Source organism: Lissotriton vulgaris, chromosome 9 (genome assembly GCF_964263255.1).
Source record: "Lissotriton vulgaris chromosome 9, aLisVul1.2, whole genome shotgun sequence".
NCBI lineage: Eukaryota > Metazoa > Chordata > Amphibia > Caudata > Salamandridae > Lissotriton > Lissotriton vulgaris.
This window is the reverse complement of record NC_141697.1, coordinates 619,990,440-620,017,145: the sequence shown is the minus strand read 5'-3', so window position 1 is coordinate 620,017,145 and position 26,706 is coordinate 619,990,440. Positions and strand designations below refer to the sequence as shown.

General features: G+C 44.3%; 1 protein-coding gene across 2 annotated transcripts in view; it reads left to right on the top strand.

The window, feature by feature from the left end:
- CCNP (cyclin P) overlaps nt 1-26,706 on the top strand; it is a 255,077-nt gene that overhangs the window by 97,825 nt on the left and 130,546 nt on the right. For both annotated transcript variants that reach the window (XM_086936710.1, XM_086936711.1), the window contains exons 2-5: nt 8,130-8,204; nt 15,832-15,907; nt 19,082-19,245; nt 21,629-21,727. In XM_086936710.1, coding sequence (XP_086792836.1) covers nt 8,130-8,204; nt 15,832-15,907; nt 19,082-19,245; nt 21,629-21,727 — 414 coding nt within the window. The remainder of the gene's footprint in view (nt 1-8,129; nt 8,205-15,831; nt 15,908-19,081; nt 19,246-21,628; nt 21,728-26,706) is intronic.

Genomic DNA, 26,706 nt, shown 5'->3' with positions numbered 1-26,706 from the left:
CTCTCAAGTCAAAAATCGAACATTTCCTTTCACTGATTCTCAAAATAGTGGTCACCCTATCTGATCAAACAGTTGTCCTGGGCGTAACAAACCGCACCAACCAGAATATCGGTCATGAATTAATTTTTATCTTGAGGGCCGTATTAAGAATTTGCATAGCATCAGCTTGGCTAGATCCTATGGCCCCCTCATATCAACAGTGGTTTTCAAGACTGTTAGCAATCTTTAACCTGGAAATGGCAATATATAAAACTAAAGGTAGGAAGCGTAGGATAAAAGGGCTAAAATTCTGGTCACCTTTAATAGAATGGTCTGAATCCCAGTGACTTATATAGTAACAATCTGGCTGTAATTATTTAGCTGTCACTTGTACCTATCTAACCTAATGTTTATTTGTCTTTGAATTAGTATTTAACTAATTTATTTACCTTTTTCTCTTATTATATATATGCTTTATGATTTCCTTTTGTTCCACATTTAACCTGCCCGACCGGGTGGGGGAGGGGGGGGGGGGGGTTGTTTTATGTGTTGTTCTGTCTTTTTTGTATAAAGATCTAAAAAAAAAAAAGAAAGCACTACAGATTTTCCAGTAAGCACTACAAACGTACACACTGTATAATGAATGAATGAATGAATACTTTGTTTGGTTACTCAAAACCATTACATTAAAAACAGAATACAAAATTACAAAAATTAAAACCAAGGGAGTTTGTGCCGCCCTGGGGGCTGGGGTTACGATGAATAGGGTTCGTATTGAGGCATGGGTCTGCAAAGTCTCTATAAGGGCAGGCCCTCCGGGGCCGTCAGCAAGGATCTTGTCTGGTGAATAAACTTTCTGAAGGAGGCCATGTGCTTTACAGTTGTCAAGGTGTAAAGATAGATGGTCGCCTCCTTTGCGGTGCGGGATCCTGATTGTCTTAGAATTGGCCTGAGATAGAGACTACGGGCCATGGGCAGGGCCGGGCAGCAGAATAGAAGATGGGCCAATGACTCACGTTTGTACCTACAGAGCCTGCATTCCCGAACTCCTGAGCCAACCGTGCTGAAGGCGTATAGTTCTTTGAGAGGCAATGGATGTAGTCTGTAGGCTAGGATCTTATGAAGGGCTGCGCGGCCCACGGTGTTTGGGATTGTGCAGGATGTGCGGTAAGCACAAGGACTCATGAAGATCTTTTTTTGCCAGCGACTCCAGGTCCAGTTCCCGTGACTGCGCATGCACTTGTTTTTTGATGGAGTGTTTAATAGAGGTGTAGCTGACATATTCGGGATTCCAGAACTCGATGGCGAGATTAAGATGGTCCTTCGCCGCCTTGAGACTGGCCGACCAGGGGTTCCCTGGTTCTCTAAAGATACAATTCAGGGCTGCCTTAAGTGTGTTCTCCTTAGCCGTCGTTGTTAGGAAGTAGTATTTACTTAGGGCGGCCATCTCTTCCAAGTATTGCTGGTTGAGTGAAAACTCCAGGCGGACACGGGTGTTTCTGGTGCACCTCGGAAGATGAAATAGTCTCTTGCAGTGAATTTTTTCTAGTTCTTTATTCAGTTTGCCCGGAAATGCCTGTAGAGCGTAGTAGAGGGCCGGCATTAATTTGGCTTTGAGTACTTGTTGGATGGCCGTTGTGGACGGGCTATATAAGGAGGTGTGCAGCTTGCAAATGGCGTAGGTTATAGTTTGCCTTGGATGATCTTTAGGTGCGCGCTTGAGAGCCCCGACTCCTGGAAGCAAATGCACAAGTAAGTGTACCGCTGAGTACTTTCCAGCAAAAGGTGGTCGAGCCTCCATTTTAATGTTTTTTTTTTTTTGGGGTACTTTCCGAAGATGATGACTTTGGACTTGGATGGGTTTGCTACAAGCTTATTTTTGTCGTTGTATGCGGCAAGTGCCGTTAGCGCCTTTTGTAGCCCAATTCTCGTGTGGTCCAAGAGCACCAGGTCGTCGGCGTATTGCATGAAGTGAATTTTTGTCCCGGCGATCTTTGGGATGACCAATGCTGCCCCAGTCAAGGCTCTCTCCATGTCCGCTATGTATAAATTAAACACTGTATACACACTCATAAGTTCTACCCCAGTTCAGTACCAGTCCTTGCAGACTCTCTTCTGTGGCATGCTACCTTTGTGCCGATACCAGGTCTCACACACACATCCCCCACACATTTTCACTTGTAACCAGCCAGTGCCGCTTACCCTAGCATCATAGCATATCTTAAAAGGCGGACACTGGTGGTTAGCATGCTCAGTCCAATTACCGTGAATTTACTATGAGGACACTCTGGTAGTGAGAATTACTCACAGTAAAAGTCCAAAAAATGGGCAGTCATTTGTGAAAAAAACTGGTAGACTAAATGGGTGGAACCCATTTGCTACACTGGCCATGTTATTTCTCTCTAGGTAGTAGTTTTGCCCCATCTTAAATATGCAAAAACATATTTATGATTATCTTTGGTTCCTCTGTCACAATTTTACTCTTAGGTAATCAAGATCAGTCAATTGTCTAGACTTGTTCCACGATTATTATTCTAAGCACAATCTGGATAATTTTCGCAAACAATCATGTCCTTTTAACAGGGAGGCTAGTAGGCTCCCCTTTGGACAAAACTCTTGCACCCCAATACTGCACATATGCTTCCACTAGCTATGATCTCAGTAAAGAGATACAATGGAGCTGATATCTCTGGACTATGGTGTGGGGATGTCCGTTAACGGTTGTCTCTGTTAGGGAACACAAAGGGTGTTCCTAGGTATCTCTAGATGGGTGGTGTGTGGGTGTCCCTTGATTTTGTAGGTCCCTCATGCTCACTAAAAAGGGAAATAATTTAAGCGACCACAAGGGGCAAAACATGGTAGAAATGCAACCATTGTAAGTCAGTCAGGGATTTTTGTCCTTACACCAATATATTTATGAAGGTGAGCTGGACTGAAACATTGCAATGTTGAGTGCCATTGAGGTCTATGGAGCAGCAGGAGCATATATAAATAGGTATAGACCCGCTGTTCTCAACATTTCAATGTCCTAATACACAGCCTCTGCTTTTCTCTTCCCCTGTCTCTTGTATATATATTAATTAGGCAGAGGGTAGTGAAAGGCAGAGGCCATGCAGGAGGACACATGCAGCCTTGACACTTCCCTCCTCCTGTAATTCAGTATCACTAGGGCTTCAGAAGGAGGGAGGGATGAATGCTGCTCAGCTTCTGGGTGTCCCTGGCTTGGCTGAACTATAAAAATGCTGTTCATCCAAGCTGTGGAGAACCAGGGGCTCCCTTCAGGCACCTTTCACAGCTCTTCCTGTGAATTTTCAACAGCTGACGGCAATGACCCTGTGCACAGCTGTTGACTATAGAACATTCACAGCAAGAGCTGTGAACAAAGGCTTTGGAGTTCATAGCCATGGGGATTTCAAACACCAACCCCGGACTCCAAGAGTCCTTTGTTTTTCTAATTAGAACATTCTGCTCTTTTGGGGCAGAATGTTCTATTAACTTTATAGCATGCCATAGCTGGGCTATACTGGCCATTAAAGGCCGGCTCCCTTGTGTAAGGCCATCACTTTCGACTCGGGCATTTAATGCTGGCGCGGGCCTTTAATGGCCGGTATAGCCCACTACGGCGGGCTATAAAGCTATATTAGAACAATTGGAATGTTGGAAGCTCTATTGCAGACAATGGAGTGGCTAAGGGCTTTTAATGGCTGGTATAAGCCTTCTACTCCAACATTCCAATGTTTGTCTTTCTGTTTCTCCTTTTTTGTTTTTGAACTTTCTACCCCTAGTGGGTTTAATGTTCTAGTCGGCTTATAGCACTTCTCCCTCATGCTATACCTATTGTGCACATCTCTCTCCCTTGTTGTAGGCCGACCCTGATTCAGGACCTGTAACAATCAGTATAGTCCTCAGCAGCAGGCCATAATAAGCACTGTTTGGCCTCCTCATCCTAAAATGTTCTGAGTGCAGAGTGAGGCTAGTTAGAAAAAGATTGATTTTAGTTACCAGTCTGGCCCTTCTGTTATCCATGATTAGCAACCATTAAGCCTTGAAAAAGGTAGACCTACAGTTTTGCTGACATGCAGCTTAGTGGCAACTATATTTACAATTTTACAATTGATTCATATTGACAAATACTTAAAAGCAATGATGTGTAAAAGGAACATCCAGAAATCGAAATCTGATGTTAGGGACCTGTGGCCATGGCTGAAAAGAATAACCACAAACTTTAAAACGTTAGGATGATGCCATATGAAACGGGTGTTACCCAGAGAACTCCATATCACCAGGCCTCTTGTTTTCATTTCAGTTGAAACCGGTTAGCACTTGGAAACAATCTATTTGAAAAACAAACCCAAGCCTTGAAGAGTTGACCCCCTGTGGCATGGAACAGTCTGTGGACAATATGTCAGAGGTCAAGCCAATCTTAAGTAAACCACTCCAGGGAGTTTGGGGCTGGTAGTTTTGAGTTTTCTATTAAAGATATGTGTTGAAATGACAAAGCCACAATGTGTTTTTAGGCTCAAAATCCAGGACTTTTTGAGAGTGTTTGCGAGTGTGGCTTAGCTGTGATGTCACGCCAAGTATGTTCTCATCCAAAATTGGGGCATGATGAGTGATGCAATAGATAAATGTCATTGTTTTCTACAACTCTTCAGTGCTTGAGTGATCTGCTCAATTGCAAGCAATAGAAATTTGGGATGATTAGTAGCTCCATGTCATCTAGACACCTTGTTTCCATTTAGGATTTTTCACGTTACAGATCGTTTTGTTGTAATTGGGTGTATGAATAATTGATTCAATGAAAAGCAACCAATGACTCCCAGAATACAAAAAGTTGTTAAATGAAAACCCCAACAGTACAGACAAGGTTCCAATGACATGGAAGTGGATGGCAACGCTACTATAAACAGAAGAAACCTTCCGCTGGCCAATCCGATTTTAAGAACTACCAGCCCATCTCCCTGCTCCCCTTTCCATAGAAGGACCTCGACAAGGCAATCCACCAGCAACTCTCTGAACACCTGGAACACTACAACCTCCTGGACTCCTTTAAATCTAGATCCCAAGCCAATCACAGCACCAAGACAACCCTGATCGCAGTCACCGACATCTGGGCCCTCCTGGACTGCGGTGAAACAGCAGTCCTCATCCTCCTGGACCTTTCAGCCGCCTTCAACATGGTCTCCCACAACATCTTGATAAACAGACTTCACTAAATTGGAATCCAGGAGACTCCTTCAAATGGATCACCTCACCGGAAGAACCCAGAGAATCTCTCCCACCATTCACCTCAGAACCCAAGAAGATCATCTTCAGTGTCCCGCAAGGATCATCCATCAGCCCAACCCTCTTAAACACATACATGAGCCCCCTGGCCAACACCATCAGATCGCACAGACTCAACACCATCTCTCATGCCGATGACACCCAGCTCATCCTCTCACTGTCAGAAGACCCCTCCATCACCAGTTCCAACTTCCACAGATGTATGATGAACGTCACCAACTGAATGAAGGACATCTGTCTCAAGCTCAACATGGACATGACATAAGTCCTCATCTTTAGGAACAACACCTCACCATGATACGTCACTTGGTGTCCTGCTGAACTCTGCCCTCCCCCATCCTGACAGACCACATCCACAAATTTGGCACCATCTTGGACAGCAAGTTATCTAGACAGAAATAGGTAAACACAGCCTCGTCCACCTGTTACCACACCCTAAGAATGCTTTGTACGATTTTCAGGTGACTTCCAATCCACACTAGAAGAACCGTCACTCAAGCCCTCATCACCAGCAGGCTGGACTACAGGGGACCCTCTATATAGGAATTGCTGCATGCCTCCCGAAGAGACTAGAGAACCGACAATACAAAACTCAGTGTCAAGACGACTCCTCGACCTCCACAGATGTCCATCTTTAAGTGTTGTTCCTAAAGATGAGGACTTCAGCCTTGTGCATGTTGAGCTTGTGACAGTTGTCCCTCATTCAGTTGGTGACGTTCATCATACATCTGTGGAAGTTGGCACTGGTGATGGAGGGGTCTTCTGACAGCGAGAGGATGAGCTGGGTGTCGTCGGCATGAGAGATGGTGTTGAGTCTGTGTGATCTGATGGTGTTGGCCAGGGGGGGTCATGTACATGTCCACATCATTGCGCACATCATCCTGCACCTTAGGAAACTACATTGGCTCCCGATCCAGAAAAGATGCCAGTTCAAGATGCTGACCCGCTCATACTAAGCCCTGCACAACAAAGGACCAGTTTACATCAACTGCCCAGACACCTGCAATCCGCCTCCCTCTTCCTCGCAGACACCCCCAGATCTGCCAAGGCAACAGAGGAGGGCGCTTCTTCACTCACCTGGTGGCCAAAGCCTGGAATTGCCTTCCCTGTACCTTAGGAACACCATATCGCTCCTGTAATTCAGGAAAGGACTCCAAACCTTGCTGTTCAAATGAACAGAGAACTGTGAAGCAGCTAGCAAATCCAGAGCCTTGAGACCCTACATTGTGATTTGCTGCACTTTATAAATCCTGATTGATTGATTCACCACCAGAATAAACACTACTGAATGGACAAATTGCAAGAAAATCAATTTCCCTGAAAATATAACACATTAATGGCAAATTCTGAGAAGGAACTGGACATCCAATGTAAGGAATCAGGATACGCAGCATATGAAAGATGCGACATGAGAAGATACCATCAGATTCCTCAGAGAGGTACAGATAAAAGCTACATTTAGAATAATACAAATAAAGATGTTACATAGGATGTACTAAACAGGAGCACAGCACTATAAATTTTGGAAGATGACAAATGTTTACGCAGAAGTGGGCAGAAAGGTAACTTTATGCACACTTTATTGGAAAGTCCCGATATATAAGGAAATAAAAGAAAGATTAGGGTGCTAGGATAGGGACTCCAATGCTAATGAATTCACCAACAGTTATACTGGAAAACTGAGAAAAAAATTACTTAGCAAGGTATCAAAGGCTACCAATAGTCTAAGAACTGACAGTTGCAAAAAAAGATCTTTCAAAGAAATAAATGTGCATGCACAGAACCACCAAAAATGTCTTAATGGAAATAAAACATGGATTGGTGCAAGGAGGCAAGAAGCTGGACAACTAGGGCAGGGTTTGCCCACTGAATTTAACAATCCTGGGGGAACTTGACCAAATACACTACAGGAGATTACAGGCTTTACCCTCTGCCACCATAAAAGAAGAGCAAGTCCATCACTATGCAACACTGCTACAGAGGGAAACTGGAATATGGGATACTCCATTGACGGAAAGTCACTGGGGACAGGTCGCATCACCCCAAATGTTGGTAGGACAAAGGAGGCAAGTACAATCTCACAAATGTATTTCTCAACCATGTTATTGTAAAGGTCCTGTGATCAATAACATTTGATTCAAAACACTTTGCTCTCACATCATGGTTATTTAATGTTGATACATCTGAATAAAAGGCATAATGAAAAACTGAAACCTGTTGGCTTTGTTGGTGCTTGCTTCATTTTATATTTTAAGCTCAACACTTAGTCCCCCAAGTATTATGTAAAATTGATGTTTGAAGATCTGGTCAAGGGAGAGGCTTTTCATACCAGACTGGGGCCCAAATTAAGATCTCTTGATCAGTCCCAGAAGTGTTTCCAGCCTTTCCCTGGCGAAGCTGCCTCCAGGTTCTGGGTTTGTCGGTGTCCACTTCCACTCTTGGTTCTCTGCTATTCCTCTAATCCAGGGGTCTCCAAACCGGTCCTGGAGGGCCGGATCAATGCCAGATTTTTAAAATAACTACATGTATCTCAATGGGGATATCCAAAAAATATGTCATGGATCCGGCCCTCCAGGACCGGTTTGGAGACCCCTGCTCTAATCATTCGTTGACTGTATCTTTGCCATTGACTCCATATAGCGCTCTGCTTTTTTTCGGATAGGGTCACATTATACAAATAGCACATGCATAAACATATACTCGGGTGCAAAGCTGTGAATGATGACGAGGGTGGTTAATTATACTTCATGTTGTTAAGTACATAGGGCTTGACAGTAACAGTTTCCATTTGTTTGACTTTCTTACTCTGGAATTTTCAGTGTACCTTTTTATTATTTTTCTTTCCACCCCCTTTCTTTTTCTAGCCGGATCGAAGGAGAGAGCCCTTAACATGCAAAGACAAAAATATAATCCTGGAAGCAGAACAAGACGAGAAAAAGGTAAAATTCACTTTTTGCAACAAATGCCCCACATGAGATCCAGGGACCACTTATTCTGATCTCTCCACCTTCACACAGCACTTTGTCATGTAATGGTGAGGTGCAATGCTGTATTCTGTGCGGGTGGGTGCAGGTGGTGGGTACCGGCACTCATTTTGGGGAACTAGGACTTCTTTTTCCATCATCATACTCCGATCTGGAGCTCAGAAGAGAAAGGCAGAAAAGGAGGAGAAAGTAGGAAGCAGTTAACAAGGGGAGAAAGAAGTGTGGATGAGAAGAACCAGGAAGAGTAAGATAGACCTATAGGAAATGTAGGGTGGTGGAAGAAAGTAGCATGAGGAGGAAACAAGACTAACTAGGTGACTTGGTAATCGGCAACTCCGGCATACAGCAGCACAAGTGATGGGCTCAAAAGAAAAGCTGTGGTCGTGTAAATCTGGTCAAGATGGTTATCTTGCCCAAGCTGACCTACCTGTTCAATACGATACCCCTGACCTTTCCTAATAAAATCTTGGAAACAATTCAGGGGAAGATTGGTAGTTTTATTTGGGCAAATAAGAATGCTAGGATATCATGGAAAAAATTGAAAAGAAGGCTATTAAAGGGGGGACTTGCGCTTCCTGATATCCTATGGTACGCCTTTGCTTTTCAACTAAAAAATATTCGAAGTCTCCTTACTACCCTGGATGTTTCCAATTGGGGACAGATCCTCAATACGATGGTGGACCAAGAGGAAGGTGGGCCTGGGTTTTTGTATAAATTTGGCGCACCGAGGTTCTACAAAAAGGTACGCCTTAAGGTTCTAAATCTGCCCTATTGCTTTGGAGTAGAGTAAAAGAAAGGTGGGGTATAAAATACTATTCAGATTTTGCCCCAATATGGGATTCTCCCGGTACACCATCTTGTCTCCAGGATAGTCTGTCCCTTTCTATTAAGAGAGCAGGAATAACAACTTGGTCAGACTTGGTAACAGCAGAGGGAGTAGTCCCTTGGGAGGTTTTGAGATCAAATATTGGGGACTCCTTCTCTAGATTTAAATACATCCAACTCTGTTCCTGGTTTTCCGCTGGGAAAGAGAACATCGGCGGTAACTGGGACATTGAGTTTGCTCTCCAATCCCCGGGTTGTAGGAAAAGGGAAGTGGGACTGTGGTATAGGAAACTGATGGAGGCAGATTAATTACAGACCCCCTCATTACATCTTGTTTGGAGCTTGTCTAGTTTGGATGGTATCTCATACACCCTCTATGATACATCTCTCCAATACCTGTATAAATATGTTAGGTCTGCCTCTCTTAAGAAGAATCACATCTATGTTGTAAATAGGCTTTATTATACGCCCAAAAAAATTGCAAAGTTTGTTAGCCCACCCCCCCTTGTGCCCCAGATGTGGTATGTCAGAGGCGGATGATATCCACGTCTTTTATGAATGTTCTATTCTGTGTAATTTTTGGGGTACTGTGGAGAAGGCATTGGAGAGTATTTTTAAGGTGACACTTAGATTGAATGTTGTAAGAGTTTTGTTTGGTTTGGACACGGACCTCATTAGCAGATTTAGGGGGGCACAGGTTGCTTTATTCTTCACTCTTATACTCATTGCACGTAGAGAAATCTGCAAGTTGTGGAAAGATGCTAGCCCTCCTCTGTATGAAAACTGGCTCTGGGCTGCATTGAGAATGGCACATTTGGAATCTAGAATGTTATATAACACCAATAGTATTGTCTGGCAACCCTTAATAGACTGGGGCATAGAAATGAGGCTGGTTTAAAGTCCTGAAAATGTCCTACGATTACACCAGGCCCCAGAATAAAGGGGCAGCCGGGATGGCTCCAGGCAAAGTAAGAACTTCAGCCCTGGGCACCCAGGATGGAATAGGGTTGTCAGTGTTCAATTGTACTTGCCAAGGGTGAGATGAGGACAAAAAAAAGAAAAGCTGTGGTTGGGTTGACACTTTCTCGGCAACGTAGGTCTGTTGCAAGGTATACTGCAGCTTACCATGAAAATTAAAGGGACGTGGACCCCACACACTGTTTACCATTATTTGGCTTTCCTTGTCACTCTCATTTGCCTGCTTCTTATTCATGTCCTTCCTTGTCAATCTTGTATTTGTCCCTCCCAGGAGCATTTTCTGTTTACCATATATCCGTTTGCCTGGTTTCTGTGCTCTATGTCAAGGTGACTACTTTTTTGCTTTTTTCCATAAACGCTCACAGAGAGTACATGTATTCTCGAGCCAACTCCCTTGTGTACTTCTCTCCGCTCTCGTTCTACTGCCTGTTCCTCATGACTTCTCCACTCCTCCGTCTATGTTGCACTTCCTGCCGTGCTTATCCATGATGGATCTGCCCTGCCCTCTCCCATATAGTTCTGTGTCCCCCTGCCCTCATCTGTGTTCCCTCCGCATCTTCTGCCCTCCACATGTTGCTTTCGTGTCCCCCACCCTCCTTTTGTTGCTTCTGTGTCCCATGCCCTCCCCTGTGTTGATTCTGTATCCCCCCACCCCCTTTTTTTGCTTCCAACCTCCCCTGTTGTTTCCTTTACCCCAGGCTCACTTTAAATAAATAAAAAATGCTTTTGCACTTTTTATTTTTAGTTACAGATCCACCTTATTTTGTAGGCGCATGCATGTGTGGTGTGTGCACCTACAAATTGACGCCAGCATCCATGTAAAACATTTTTTTTACGTTTGTTTTACTTTACCCAGCCTGTAAAGCATCAAGGATGCTATGTAGCGTAGCTAATGAACTTTGGCAAAGCTAATAGGTCACAAAGGCCAGACCTATTGGCTTTGCCAATCCTTGTTTTAATCAGAAATTGTGTAGATAGACACTAAACTTTCCTCTTCCATTTCATGGCCCTAATTGTCCTTTTTTATTGGTTTGTAATTACATTAGGTCAGCCTATCCTCCTTCAACCTCTTCAAAGCAGAAAACATACTTGTGGTTATGCTGGGTGTTGGGATGGAGAAGTCCCTTGCATGGTGACTGACTTGTACCTCTGACCTGAGTACCCCAGCTGCAATGGTATCTGGATCCCTGGTGCTGATTTTTTGTTGGCCTGAGCGAACTTGGAACATGCGTGTGCGATATGGCACAGGTTTGTCTCACAATTTGCTATTGTATTGGACCGGGCAGTGTGCTCATGGAGCTACCCTCGTATTGGTTAAAAGCTGCTACCTTTGCCAGCAGTGAAGTATTACGAGCACGGTGGTGGCAGCATATCCTGTAGTGATCAGTAGAAGTGAACAGGCCATTTTACTCATGTCTCTAGAATGAGGCCTACAGGTATGTTATGTGTGCTTGACTCACCCTTGGCCTACACCAGGTTAGTATATAGTGCTGTGCAGTGCATGTTTGTTGTAAGCATGTGCTGGGTGTATGTGTGCCTGTGAATACATGGAAGATTCTGGGTTCCATTTTGGGAGAGCCGGGGCTGACTGGAGGAGCATGAGGTGGTAGAGGAATCCCCTCGCCCCCAGACATGTCTGTGGATTGCTGGATTCCATTGAGCTGGGTGAAACTCACACTGGAGGAAGAAGAGCCAGGATCCTCTATACACTTCAAAGGTGCTCTTTGATTCACAAAGAGATTACAGGAAAGGGGCCTGGAGACATAACAGGAAGGAGCTGGAGCTAATAAGAGAATCCTAATTAGTAAGGCAGGGGGCCCCCGGGTAATCTTTTGATGCACGTATCGCTGTGGCTGAAATCCAGATTTGAACCTCTGGTCACTCCCATTGCCTGTGTATAGATTTGTAGTTGTTCCTGCTGTTACAAACTGCTTTCTGGAGGCAGGGCAAAGGAGAGGGCATTTCAAAAGGATACAGGACCCCCTGCCAACACAAACTTCAAACTATCACCCTAAATCACATTTGGTGTCTAGAAATGGACTATAAGAAGGGGAGATTGAGGTCTCCAAAATGGGCAGTAGCCAGGTGGGCTGTGGAAGGGAGTAGAAGCTCTGCAAGACTTTTGCCAATGTTAGAGGCTAAGGCCTGCCAATCTTCCTTCTGGGTGAAGGAACAACACCCAAGGACATATAAGACCACCTGCCTCTGCATCCTGGAGCACGTGTCTGCCTGCTTGCCAAGACCTGTGTGCCCTGTGAGGAAAAGGAGGGTGCTGGAGTGAGCGAGTTATAGAGAGGGAGATCCTGGCGAGTGGATCCCTGTAGCAAGGTGTGAGATGACCACTGCTGCACCGATCGGGTCTTCTTCCATGTGCATGTTCAAGTTGGTGACACCATATTCCAAAACGGCTGGATAAAGTTAGTCATGGTCTGTATCACCGCCGTACCGATCAGGTCTTAGCTTGTGTGCGGAGTAAGGTCAGTGACCTCATATGCCAGGCAGGCCACCGTATAGGACAAAGACTGTTGCCAAGTTCAAGCCATCGTCGTGAGGAGAGGCACTGTGGTGACCTGTGGGGGTCTAGCCCCGCCTGAGGATCCGAACCAGAGCAACCTACCCCCGCCTGTAGGAAGGATCAGAGGAAGTTATCATCACACCATGGATTCAACGGCGCTGCCCCGGCCATGCTGCGAGTGCTACCCACAAACAGCAGCCACTGCCACTCCCTGCAGAGACTCTTGACGCACCATCCTGAAAGGAGCAGCTCAGACTGATCAAAAAGGTGGTAGACTGTTATGAAGATGTACGTCGCACCGTGGCACCCTACATTGGGAAAAGGAAGCATTAATCCTGGGAAGTGCCCACGAATAACGAGGGTAGGAGTCTTGACGGTGTGTGGCAGGGGAGCGCTGTCGATACACGGGGTGACACACTGCGTACCCTTTCATAGCAGTATAGTGGAGCATGGATCCTGGAGGGCACTACTTTCAGGGACAGTAAAACCCAACGTGGGTAATATTGTAAATGGAAAAGAGGAATCATGGTCACCTGGTCTGGATTGCATAGGAAATGGTGGAAGTCGCTGCCTTCCCGAATTGGGTTGTTGGCCTAAAAGCTGTGTAGCCAAAAGATACATGGGAATGTTTTACATGGGGGATTGCGAAAGTGTGCAGAAGAGTTGTCATGTACTGAAACTTAAAAAAAATATATATATATATAATTTTTTTTTAATGAAAAAAAAGACAGATCAAAAAGCCAGAAAGTCCAAAGGGAAGTTTGTTTTGTACATAGTGCTTTGGGCACTGGAACACTTTTGACATTTATCAGAGTGGGACTGTTGAGACTCTGAATACTTATGGGGGCCTAACCTGAATGTCACCTATAGTGTATGGGGAATAACCACTACCACTAGTAGGAATGAAGTGGGACTCCAGGATTGGCCTATTGAACACTAGAACCCTGACCTATGGGTGCTGTGTGTATTGTTTGTGTATGCCATATTTCACTTTGTGTTCGGATTTAAATAGCACTTTTGTCAAAAAAGACTGTATTTGACTGGACAATCCTTTGTTTCTGCTATTGGGTGTATTTTGACTTTCGAGCCGGTGTTCACCCCCCTGGATCTATCTCTCCGTCGAGAAGCCTTGGACTGCTCGTCACGCGCTACCACTGAGTTAAGTGCTGAAGGGGGACCTGGCCCAGTTGCTCGGGACCAATAGCAGGTTGGGCCCCAAGACATCAGAAATAATAGGCCTCAACCCCCCACACTTGAGCCTAGTAGCTCATTCTTGCCCCTTGGAACTCTGAGAGACATTCTGACACTGGGTTTCTTTGAGCAGTTAAATAGAAATGCTTTAGAGAAAAACATTATATACCAACCTATGCCATCTAAACTGCAAATGTATAAGCAGCGAAAGGGCTGCGGAGGGTGCACTTGTTTTAATTACGCATATAAGTCCTTCTTTAATGTCTGTCCAGAGAGTTTCACCCAGTCCATTCTTTTCTTTGCATTACAGGGTGTTTTTTTTATACTTGTATTTATAGTAGGGAAAATTAAAAACTGCAGCTCCCAATGCTGTGAAGTGGTAAGAGATGGAGTGGTGGCTTAATATGTCCAGGTCTTATTTTAGGTGTTCTAAAAAGGCTGCTTGGTCTTGATATTCCCTCTTGCTTCCACTACCCTGCACTTTCAGTCTCTTTACAAAACCCTTTTTCCATCTAGCCTTTTCCTTTTTCACTACTTTCCAACATTTCTCGTACTCCTTCTTACTGTTTATCTCCCTTGCTCTGAGTCAAATGGTGATAAGGAAAAATAAGACCCAGGCCCCAAAAATAAATGCTGGCACCCACCATTGGCAACCTCCGGCACAAATTAAGCACGGATTGTTTTCCTGCTTAAACACACCCCTGAAACCAGGCTCTGGTTCCTTGTTTCCTCCGTGTGATTCTGAGGTCCACAGACAATTTACTCACCTCACTCACTTCCCTCTCCTTTGGGTGGCTGAAAATGTCACACCTAGGAGGCGCTCTTCACTCAACTCTTGGGCCGTAGCCAAAGTATTTCGGTGCAGTTTAGATTTCGGGATAAATGAAACTTCAATGTTGGAGAACTAGATTTTTAAATTTAATTCTCTTACCAAATTGCCAGTTTGTGCAATTGGAAATCAAAATTGTGGCATAATTATCTCAACCCTGCTGTTTTCTCATGACCGATTTCAGCAGACCAAACCCACCAACATTTATCAGGGAAGAGTCTGTTGGGGCGGTAAACCGAACAGCATCTCGTGAGTTAACTACAGCAGCGGCTCCTGCGCCATTGCGGAGGAGCGTCACCCCACTGGCTCAGAGCCAACCGCTGAAAAATAACAGTATTTTATTATCGTTTTATTTTTCAGCTGCTGGCTGAGCCAGCATGTGCAAGGAGGGGCGGGCGGAGCATGGGAGGGGGAGGAGTAGTGGTAGGTGCACTTTTAAGAGCATATATCAGTTTGGTCGGCCTTCTCAGGCCAGCCAAACTGACATGCACACTTAGGTTTTTCCAACCCAGCTGTATTCCACAGCTTGCTTGGGGAAATGGCAGAGGCTCCCTGTGTCTGAGCGAGTGTTAATCCAGCTGGCTCAGGCCAATCCCCATGCTACTCTCATGCTTGAGAGCAGCATGAGATTGGATGAGGGAGTCCATGAAGCTGTCCCAGGGATTGCTGGGTCCAGGAACAGAGGAGCGCTAGGAGGCCAACAACACCACGTAAGTCTTTATTTTTTATTTATTTTAACCGTGCCCCCCCTCCTGCACGGTCCCCCTACCACCATGCGCTCCCCCCACCACCCACCTCACCACTTCTTATCTGTGTTGGCCACCACTGGTTAAATACGGATTCTGCATGTTATGCCGCATTTCCAAGACAAATAGGGGGTATTTACCGAACCCGGTGAACACTTCACTGAGTGTAGTGATATTTACTGAGTGAGCTAAATGCCTTACTGGGGAAATGCTATTTACTGGGTGAGCGAAATGCCTCACTGGGAAAAATGCTATTTACGGGTTGCACTGAGAGGCCCGGTCCACTTGTACTTGGGGCCTTGGATGATAAACGAAGGGTGTGGACGGCAATCATTTGATTTTATATAGATATATAAATTATAATATTGTCCATACCAACCACAGCAGGCTATCCACGGACATTACAAAACATTAAATATATTGCCAGTGACCAGAAGATTAGGGGTCAGTCTTTAGGGATTGCTGCTAATTCTGGTTGCCTGTTCTTCTCTCTTTCAGAAAAAGTACCAGACTATGCGTTTTAAACCAGAGAAAAGTGGGATTGGCTACCTTCACGTATGCAGCGCTGACAACGGTTAGTTCATTATTATTTATATATTTATATTTTTAGTCAGTTTTCAGGACATCAGCTTGCTATTATTTGTGTCTCACTTCAGAACCTCTGTTTGAAAGGTCCATAAGATTCTGTACTCTGCAGTACAAATGTTTTAGGAAAAAGAGTGCAAACATCTCCTTGTTTTGTGAGTCTTGTTTTCACCAGAGGATTAACCATCTGCACCCTCACAAAGTATGTCATTGCATGAATCCTTTCACCTGACAACTATCCCTCTTCCAACTAATTTACATTTTCATGGGCCGTGTGTTCTGCTGAACCAGATCAAATGAACTTTGGTCAGATGGCACATGCAATAGAACTCCCAGCTAAAATTCAAATAACCTGTACATGGGCCATACGGTTTCTTTGGACCTTCCACAATTACTTATGATGTTGGATCATATGTGAGTGCAGACCTCTTAAAACCTGGGATTTCAAGTTTGTAAATCTTTGGCACAGTGCCGCATGTTATTTGGCCCCATCTGAACAGTACCGAGATACCTCGACAATGATGGGTCATTCCTACAAAGGCCGTTTAGCCATCCAATTTGGTAGTGGAAGGTACATTGTCCACAACTATGAAACCAAGCCCAATAATTGATTGGTTTAGACATTTATCATCCCAAACATTTTTGTTATTGTTTATAATCACATTTTACTGATTTTACAACGAGCATATACATCAACATAAAAGTCACATTGCATCCCCTTGTCCCTCATATACCCTCTTATAAACCCTCAACAACTGAGCTTGTATCTCCAGGTAGATTTGCCATTCCATTGAATCCCTCCATCTACCGCTTGTGAAAAGCTTGACATTTCCTGGGACAGCCTCTGAAGATGATTAGATTTCCTGTTTTGCACACCAGTCCATTGCTCATCTCCATTCAGATGTCGTTGGCCGGCTTTGAGATTTCCATTTGCGTGCAGTGTCCCTTTAAACCACAATTGCTGCCATGCACACAATTGTACGGTCTCCTTGGGTACCTCCCAGATCCTCCAGGATATTCAGTTGAGCCATCTTAAGCAATAGTTCGATTGGACTTTCCAGTACCTCCTTAAGGGTTCTAGCAATTAACCGTTAATATTTTGCAACACTGGTACACTGCCATACAATGTGGAAGAAATCTGCATCTGGGAGCATATATTGAGTGAAACTTAGTTCAGGGAGTATACCAGTGTGTCAGAGACGCTGCGGTGAGAGGTAAGCCATATGGCGATAGTGCAGTTGGATCAGTTGTGGCGTATTGAAATGCCGATTTCACAGGGGCTATGCACGCCTCACAGTATTTAGTGTTTTAAAGGGTACTGGCCCACCGTTGCCACTTATGTCTAAGAATCTGGAGCATATTGATGGCATTACAGACCAAAGATTGGTAAATCTGGGATAGTCCACCATGTCCCAAACCGCCCATGAGCAGCTCTGCCTTCATCAGGCTGAATTACGGAAGGTTAGTAAACTACACTTAATACCTTTCTAATGCATGTTGGAGCTGTAAGTGTTTTTTAAACTGAGTGTGTGATGATTTCTAGTGGAGCTGTAGGTCCTTAAAGGATTTCATATGTGACCCACCCCATACGTCTCCCAATGTGGTGATCCCATTTCCCAAAGCCTTCCAGCTTCCCAGTATGACGCAGCCAGTAACCGTTCCATGGAGGGGCTTAGTGTGTCTGTTTTTTTGTCCCGCACTGTGAATCTACTTGCGGCTTGCCAGGTTAGGAATACCTTCTTCGTGATCTCTATTCTGTGAGATGGAACGGGCTGGCCTTATAACATACTCGTTACAGTGTCCAGTCCAAGAAGAGCCTATTCGAGCTGGTATGCCTGGTTGCTCCAGCCCCCGTTCGGTCAGTTGTTGATAACTAGGAGTTGAGATACCCAGTACATCCAGACATCTGCCGTCCCTAGCCTGCCAACATGGACTGACCAGCTACACTTGTCGGTGATGCGTGGGGGACGACCCTTCCACAGGAAGGTGTGGGTCAGGTCTGCTACACAGGTGAACCAAGAGTTAAAGATGAATAATGTGATCTTGTCTTCAAGCGGCCCTCCCCAAATCCATCCCTGCACCCAGGCAACATATGACCAATATATCAACTCTGCATATTGTGCAAATTGTTGCAGGGATTCTACAAATAAAGCAGAACTGTGCCTTGGGGTGATTTTGGAATGTCTGGACTGAGTTTCTCCACATCAGTATCTGTCAGCCCAAACCCTGGCTTGCTCACGGTTCCTCTCTTGAACTCCTAACCTTCCCAGAGTAGCATGTGATTTTGGCAACCTAGAACATGACCCTCTGGTCCCCAAGGGAACTGTGGAAACCAGTCATCACCGTCCATCTCTTACACATGCATGTCCATAGTAAACTAAGGAAAGACACAATAAAAGTTTACAATACATTTATTGGGACTATCGTAGTCTATTATGAAGCAAATGTGCTGCAATAAGTAGGCAAATAGGACTAAGCAAAGTAACCAGCATCACCAGCAGGCTGTATACAATAAACAATACAACCATGGCAAATTATCTATCATGCCTATTCGTGATCTCTGGAATTAGCAAGTGCGTTCTTTCCAGGACAAGTCTCTCTTTTGGAATTCTCCTCTCTACACCCAAATGGACAAGACACAATTTATATGATAAAACTGCTGTGTTGGAAAGATGTGGCTGGACCTCTGTGGTATGTCTAAAAAGTTGGGTGCTGTTGCTGACTGAGTGGAAAACAGTACAACATGGCGTTATGTCTTCTAGGTGACTTTGGACGGAATCCCAAGAAGAGTTACTGAATAACAAAACAACATGCACGTCTTATTTCTAAAATAATGTCACAAATACAAAAGAGTTATGTGTGGATGTGCAAGCAGAAACAGCCTAAAACGTCTAATACGCAAAATTAAGGGAGAACCAAAGTGGGCCCAGAAGGAATATCACTACAATGTCTGTGAGGAAAACAAAGAAGACCTGGCAAGTGTAGTTTTTAACATGTGAGATAATTCTTGTTTACGTAGGTTTTTTCAAAGCAGGAAATTATTGAGACTGTTCCATTCTCCCATGCCTTTTTTCGAATATTTTAATTTGCAATTGAAAATAATCAAACTTAGGCTTTTTGTTGGAGTTCGGAGTGTAAGTGCTATGCTGTTTTCATCTTGTAGAGGCTTCAGTTGGTCAGAGGGGCATCTGTCCTGTTGCTGTTGGCTCTAGAAGCAAGCTGCTCTTCGCACATTCTTCGCTGCTGGAGCAAGATTTGAAGAAGGCGATGGCCAACATGGATATGCACGTGGAGAAGTATGCCTGCGAGATCTTCTTAAACATGATGGTAAGAGTGAAGAATAAGTGCCTGTGTGTTGGGGTGCTGGTAATTTTGCGGTGAGCTTTGGGGAGATGATCATGGGAGCACCTCTAAATGGTCTTTGCCATGGTGAACCTCTTGTTGAAGAAAGAACATCCAAGATCCAAACTGTGAGTGGCACTTAATGGTTTGAAGGGGAGACCAACGGATCTTTCTGCATGTCAATTTTGTTAAAGTGAAGGGGCAGATCCTTGAAGGGTCTTCTTTGGGAATGCATTTTTTTGGGTGGGGGAAGTTTTGATTATGGAGTAGATGCAGTGTCTTGGATGAAGAGAGGTACATGGTGATACTGAGGGATGTTAACGAATGCTTATGGGCACACTATAAGGATTATATGTCAAAAGGAGGGGAGGTGGATCACATCAAGATCCGCGGGCTCAAATTACCATTCCAGAACAACTCCGAATGGAAGGTCCAGCCACAGTCAGAGCCCAAAGGGACAATGTCAAGCAAAGACAGACTCGGCTGTTCCTATGGGATAGAAGGTGGGAAAAGGTAAAGGTACGGTCACAAGAAGGGTAAAGGTAGTGCTCAGTGGAGGGCTACCCTGGGTATCCAATTTGTTGGTACTAATGGCCTCACACACCCTTGCGAGTGTCGTGCTTCATCATTGGCGTTTGCTCCTCGTTGGGCAGGCGGTGCAATGCCCAACGGGCTCACCTCAAAGAGGGGCTCTTTGGCGGAGATCTTTTTACCAACTGCCTAAGGGTGAAGTGCGGGTGAGGGGCCAGAAAGGAACGGATAGTATAAATACGTGGGTTAAAATGTGGCACAAGGTACCGGAGATCAATTTATTCTGGTGGTCCCTTGCCACAAGTAAAAGCAGTGGGTAGCCTATGATCGCTGGAAATTAGGATTCCACGTCACGATCCAGGACTACAATACATATCGTGAGGTCAACATGTTTCTCGCCTTTGCACACTGGCTGCGATTCTTCAGGACCTAGTGGTTACATCTATCTCTAGTAAGACATGACCTAGTTAAGTGTCAGTTTATAAATAGTTGTACTACCTGTGTGGGACAGCTCTTGCCTAGGGAGACAAAAGAAATCATTACCATGGTTTAGTTACAACAAGCGCCTTTAGTGACCGTGAACTCGCAGTGTTGAAGTGGATGCAGTGACATAAAAGTAGTGACATACCAGTGATAATTTGGTGACCAGTATGTATTAACTTATATCACAATGCTACATTACACCACATTTGTAAATTAAATTAAAACCAAAAGTAAAGTTTAAAAACACCAGCAATTACTTATAAGTCTTCTGTCGAAAACCTGTAGCAAGGGTAACATGTTTACTCACCTAAAGTTCAAGGTGTCTAGGTGTCAACAGTACCCGGTAGGTTTTACATCAAGGGGAAAGAACCATAGGGGTTTAAGGCTAGTATAAAGGGAACAAACACAAAGGCGGTCTGCATGAATCACTATCATTAATTCTATTTTCAAACAGTCTCCTGTTGGTGTTGGGAGGGGGGAGTAGTCGGTCAGCTATGACCAAGCTGCACTATTTATTCACTATGTATGGCTTGATATCGATGCTCCCTGTTGGGTAGATACTTACAATATTGGATAATACACACATACAAGGTTAAGCTTCACGCTTTAACTGCTATACACTGTGAGGTGGCATTATGTATACCCTTCTATTGTCTGTACTCTGAGCGATATGGGCTCTGGTTGACCCTTATCAGCAGTTGGTTAAGGGTGCTCTAGGCGCTTCAGTCGTGTTTTAATAGTGCCCCCTCAAAAAGGTGTATTCTAAGGCTCACTCTCTACACCCGTCGCGTGTGGTTATCATAGCGCCCCATAGAACACCTGGTGGACATCGGTATCTGAGGCAGACTAGGGCCGATTACCCTTACCTCATGTTGCCCGTATTTTATGTCAATATTCCGCTCGTATAGGGCCAAATTGAGGGGAGTAACCAGTGAATCGCATATTCGTTTTGAGCGGGCACTATTAATTCAGACTTCAGGAATTACTTGAATTGTAAGCATTTAAGAACAGGAGTCAAAACATATGCTAAGCTCTACAACCAAGGGAAAGACGGTACAAGATACTGTGTTTCCGTTCAGTGCGAATGAGTGTTTTTGTACATTTTTTTTATTACTTTAAAATGTTTTATCTTCACTATTAAAGGTTATTTCTTTCGCATGGTGTGGAGCTTTCTCCAGTCCTTGTCCTAAATGACAGAATCACTGTTTAGCTGTCACTGGGTACCTGTAGTTTGCCACCTCCTTTTTTTGGGACAAGTAACATCTGATCTGCCTTATGTGCTTTTTTCTGATAAATGCATTTCCCTGTGTTTTTACATGTCTCACCTTACACATATTTGTGTTCTCTATTCCAGAAGGAACAAGCCACTTGCTGCTTCAAGATCTCGGACGTTCCCAGGAGAGTTACAGCTCCCATGAGGGCCATCTTGGTCGACTGGCTGGTTCAGGTCCATGTAGGTTTCCTAGTCTCATGGCGGTGCTCTGCGGGCTACTGTACTTGGTATTTAGGACCATGCTCTTGCACGGACTAGGTCCAGACAAACATTACATTTCATGAGTGCAATTCAGGAAATTCGTTAATTCTGTGGTTTGTGAAATTTCTCAAAATTTTGCCCAGGCGATTTTGCATAGTTTTCGCCCATGGAAAACTGGGTTACCCAGAAAATGCCTCGCTAATGGGCACTGCTTGAATCCACCTCCATCTGTTATCTTGTGGGGTTTTTTTTTCTTTTATAATTTTTTAATTTAAATAAAAGGCAATACATAGTTTAAGAAACAGAAGTCTGGGATACAAACTAACATGCAACAGTCTAACAAAAATTGGGCAATTCATGCAATATATATTAATATATGTATTCTATTCAGATTCTGCACACCCTACAGAAATAATAGAATGCTTTTGCTGAAACTTTGATAGATGGAACAATCAGCTAAAGAGTAGAAGCATAGACGCTCTATAAGTGACGCAAATGAGTCCCCAGGCCTGTAATCTGAAAATGCATAGTTTCTGAATTTGCACACCAGGGGATCTATAATTCTGCATCAAAATGTCGCTCTCAAGTTTTTATTTATTTATGTTTTGGAACTCATAACAGAGGTCCAAATAAAATCACCAAACATTAGAATTTATACAATTATAACAAATGTAACAAAAAAAGAAGAGAGAGAAAAAGGAGACTAATATATATCTAAAAAAACCTTTAAAAAAGTTAAACATTTTACAACAAAACCTCATTAGGCGGATTACAAATAGCATCTAAGAAAGCAGGGGCAGACAAGATACTTAATCTTAAACAAATAGGTCTCAACCATTTAAGACAATGATGTTTTAGAGCCGGACATACAAATAATACATGCTTAACATCCTGATTTGGGTTATTACAAAAATTGCACATTACTGATGAGCCATACCATCTTGACAATAGATTATTTAAAGGGAGTAGGTCCTGCCTCAAAAGGAAGAAAAAAGGACGTACCCCATGGGACAGATTCCAGGAAACATAAGGTTGAATAATCCTAATTTGACAGGAATTAATAACTGGTAGGGGACCTCTCTTTGCAATGAGAGCCTCCCTATCCATTACAAAGCTTAGTTTAAATGAAGCCAGTTTTAACACCATCGATGCTGATGCTATTCTCCTCCGGTGCTGTAGAATTGGAAATCCCATTGTTCATGACGAGCTCAGCTCGTCATGAGTGTACGAGAGGTGTACCTCATGACGAGCTGAGCTTGTCATGAGCATCGATGGGGTTAAGGTGGATTTTAACTGGTATGCAGATACGGAAAAAAGAGTCGATTCATCTAATTTCAAGAGATCAACTGCTAATCTAAAATTCTTTATAATTAAGGAGTACTCCTTTAGAGTTCCATGAAGGTCTTTTTGGATCAAATATCTTAAAGTACCCTGTTCTCCCTTTGCCAAACTGGAAACCCACCGTACTACCCCAGCAAGGCCCTGGACCCAGGTACTACGTAGGCCAAATTCCAGCCTAAGAGCCGCTGCATTACAAGCGGTATTAACCGTGATCAAATTCCGTAAAATTTTTCCTTCCGTGGTGTTCAGAAAACCCCATTTCCCCACTTCAAGTAGTTCTATACCATATAGTAGGGAGGCCGGGACTTTAGCTCTAAAGACCTCCAACAAATAAGCAAAATGTCTCTGGCCAGTAGATCTATAAAGGGTGTTTAAACCCTTCCCATGAGCCATTGCCTTCCGAATGTTATTTGCTATATGGGCCTTGTCACTTAACGTACTGGAAATTATTTTCCCCGGGAAAACATAGGATTGAAGCACTTCAAACCCTTGACCCCCTATATTCCAGGAGAAACTCCCATATTTTGGCTTTTTCCTTCCTACAATATGCATAACTTTGCTCTTAGACACATTTATTCTCAAATGGCGTGTCTCTGCAAATCCATGGAGTGCTTGCAGGCGATTATTCAAACCACTAGGAGTCAAGTCCAAAATTAATATATCATCTGCATATAACAGACATACAATTGGTTTGCCCCCCAGTACTGGGGCAATACCATCACTTGATGATAAGGTCTGGGGAAGATCTGATAGGTATAAGGAAAATAGTAGTGGGGCCAACAGGCAGCCTTGTTTCAAACCATTGGCGGACGGGATAGCTTGAGAGAGGCATCTTTCCCCTCCAAAAAGGACTCTACGCCATGTATCGGAATGAAGCTCCAGGACCAAGTCCAAGAGCTCAGCTGGCATGCCAAGGTCCGATAGTTTTCTCCACAGCAGAGGACGATCAACTTTGTCAAACGCTGTGGAGAAGTCTATAAATGCAGCATAAATTCTCCCTCCCCGGATCCTGATGTATTTCTCTGATAAAACTTGCAGAGCGGTCAAATTGTCCATGGTGCCATGCCTTTGCCGAAACACCGTCTGCTCGAGGGGCAATATATTTTTCTCCGCTACCCAATCATTAATCAACTGCAAAAGGCATTTAGCAAAATCTTTGCCAATAGCGTCCAAAAGGGCAATTTGACGGTAATTTTGAGGAGCATTTCTGTCTCCCTTCTTAAACAGGGGGACCAGTATGCTCCCCTTCCAGGAGGGAAGAATTATTTTGTGCAAAAAACAAAACTTAAACACAGGGAAGAGAATCTTACTCCAGAGGACACTATTTTGTTTTAAAACCGAAATAGGTAACTCGTCCGGGCCCATAGCTCCTGAGGAACGCATGTCGCTCTCTTAGATGCCGGACCAGAAGGGGGTCTCTAAAAAGGGCCATTGATTGTAGTCGGATCGGGGGTGGTCAATAAGGAATAATTCCGCGAAAAGGAGCTAATAAGGGCTCAGACCCCCATTGCTGAATCATTCGCTTGTATGAGGGAAAGTGGGGCCCCTGTGGTGTAATTGAACCACCGCTGTCACTCAAGCGAAGCAGCTGTAAAAAAAAACGGAACACTTTACATATTTATATTAAATATTGCCTTCCACATGGATCCTAAAGACGTCAATGCCCTACTAAGGATGACAAACCTAGCTCTGTCTTCCAGTCCCAAAAATAAAATGAGGGCGAGTGCATTAACCATCTGTGGAACAGAACAAAAAAAATCAAACTCCGATCAAATGGATTTTACATTATTATGCCGCCCTCACCATACCGCCTATTGCCAGAAGGTTGTAGTTTGGAACACGAGTGAATCCGTTTATTGATCTTTGAATGATGACAAGCGAAGCAGGTTATGTTAGTACCTGAAACAGGGGCAGCAGATTGCAGGAAGATGTAAGTAGTACGTGTTTACCTTCCTGTGCCATCTTACTGAGCAGGCTACAAAAAAAAACAGAAAGGACCTGGACATGCATGCAGGCAGTGCTTAATTTGTGTAAAAATATATATAAAAGTGCCAATGCCCTAGTCAGGAGGCGATTGCAGCTTGCAGCACCCATTGCCCCTGTCAGAGCTGCCAATGACAGCACCAACACAACTACAGACATCATACTCCTACAAGTGCGGCAATTCAGACTATTCCAGGCCCCCAAACCTGTGATAATGGCTTGGGCAACGGGTACAAATCATTTTAAATGAATTTTGAATTAACAAACAACTGTTTAGCTCATCTCTAAATTGCACATACAGAGGCAGACTGTCAAAAGTGCCAGTGTTGACAATTAGTGTCTGTGCCAAGCACGGAAACCTCCGGCTGAAATTAAGCACTGTCAGTGCAGGCCTTCCAACACTCATGGTGAGACCGTGTCACACACATGAGCTCTGTCCACCACCACCAGATGGAAGAGCTGGTATCACTCTGTGACCAGGTGAGCTGGAAACCCTTGCACAGAGTATGCTTACAGCTCATTTGTAGTGTCTCTGTACCTTGATTTAAAAAAAAAACCTCATGAGTTTTGCATCTGTAGAAGGACATGGAATGCGGATTCAAAAGCCTTTGTTTGTGTATTCTGGAAAGGTGACAGGAGCCGTTTACACCCCCTCAATTAACCTATATGACATTTTACTCTAATCCCACGGCCCCTCACTAAAGCCCCACACTCTCGGACTCGGATAATGACAGGCTGTGGCCTGCTCCCTGTAGGCCCCACTTTCTCCATCTCATGATGAAAAACGATATTGTTTGGTAGTTGTGTACGTGTTTGCTTGTCTAAGGCCATCCACTGATGTTCCCTGCCCCCCACCCCCGTGCAAGATCCTGTTCCTTTTTCCGGTTATGAGTGAGTGTTCATTTCTAACTCTCATTGATCTCAATTCCGGTACTTTTTTGATGAATAGTTATGTTTTTTAAAGCAATTTCTCCACCCATGAGCTCTTACCTGTCATCATCAATACTGTGCAGGATTGCCGCAGTGGGCCATGCTCCATTTAACCTGAAGCAATCTTTCCCATGTGTCATCCTAACTAGGACCTTGACTCCGCACTGAAGCTACGCCGCCCACGCTTGATTACTCTGCAGAGCGATACAAAAGGGGATGACGGACGGAGCGTTTGAGCAAACCAAACACTCACCCCCAGTCAACTGATCTGGGTTTAATCCATCACCGTTCTTTAGCTCACTCAGCCACCCCAGTTCAGACATGGCTATATGCAAATCAGTCTGACCTTCTGCCTCATGGGAGAAGTCCAGCCCGAACTGCCAAGCCATGTCTTCCCTGGACCGGAAACTAGGATCCTGGAACCGGTTTCGGATTCATAATCCTAGTCAGCCAGGCTATCTTGAATCCAGTGGCCAAGTGAGCAAGGGACTCACGTCTGAACATACCCTGCCAACTTAGGGCGAACAAAGCGGTACAAAAGGGGATGATGGACAGAGCGTTTGAGCATATCAAACACTCACCCCCAGTCAACTGATCTGGGTTTAATCCATCACCATTCTTTAGCTCACTCAGCCACCCCAGTTCAGACATGGCCATATGCAAATCAGTCTGACCTTGTGCCTCATGGGAACAGTCCAGCCCGA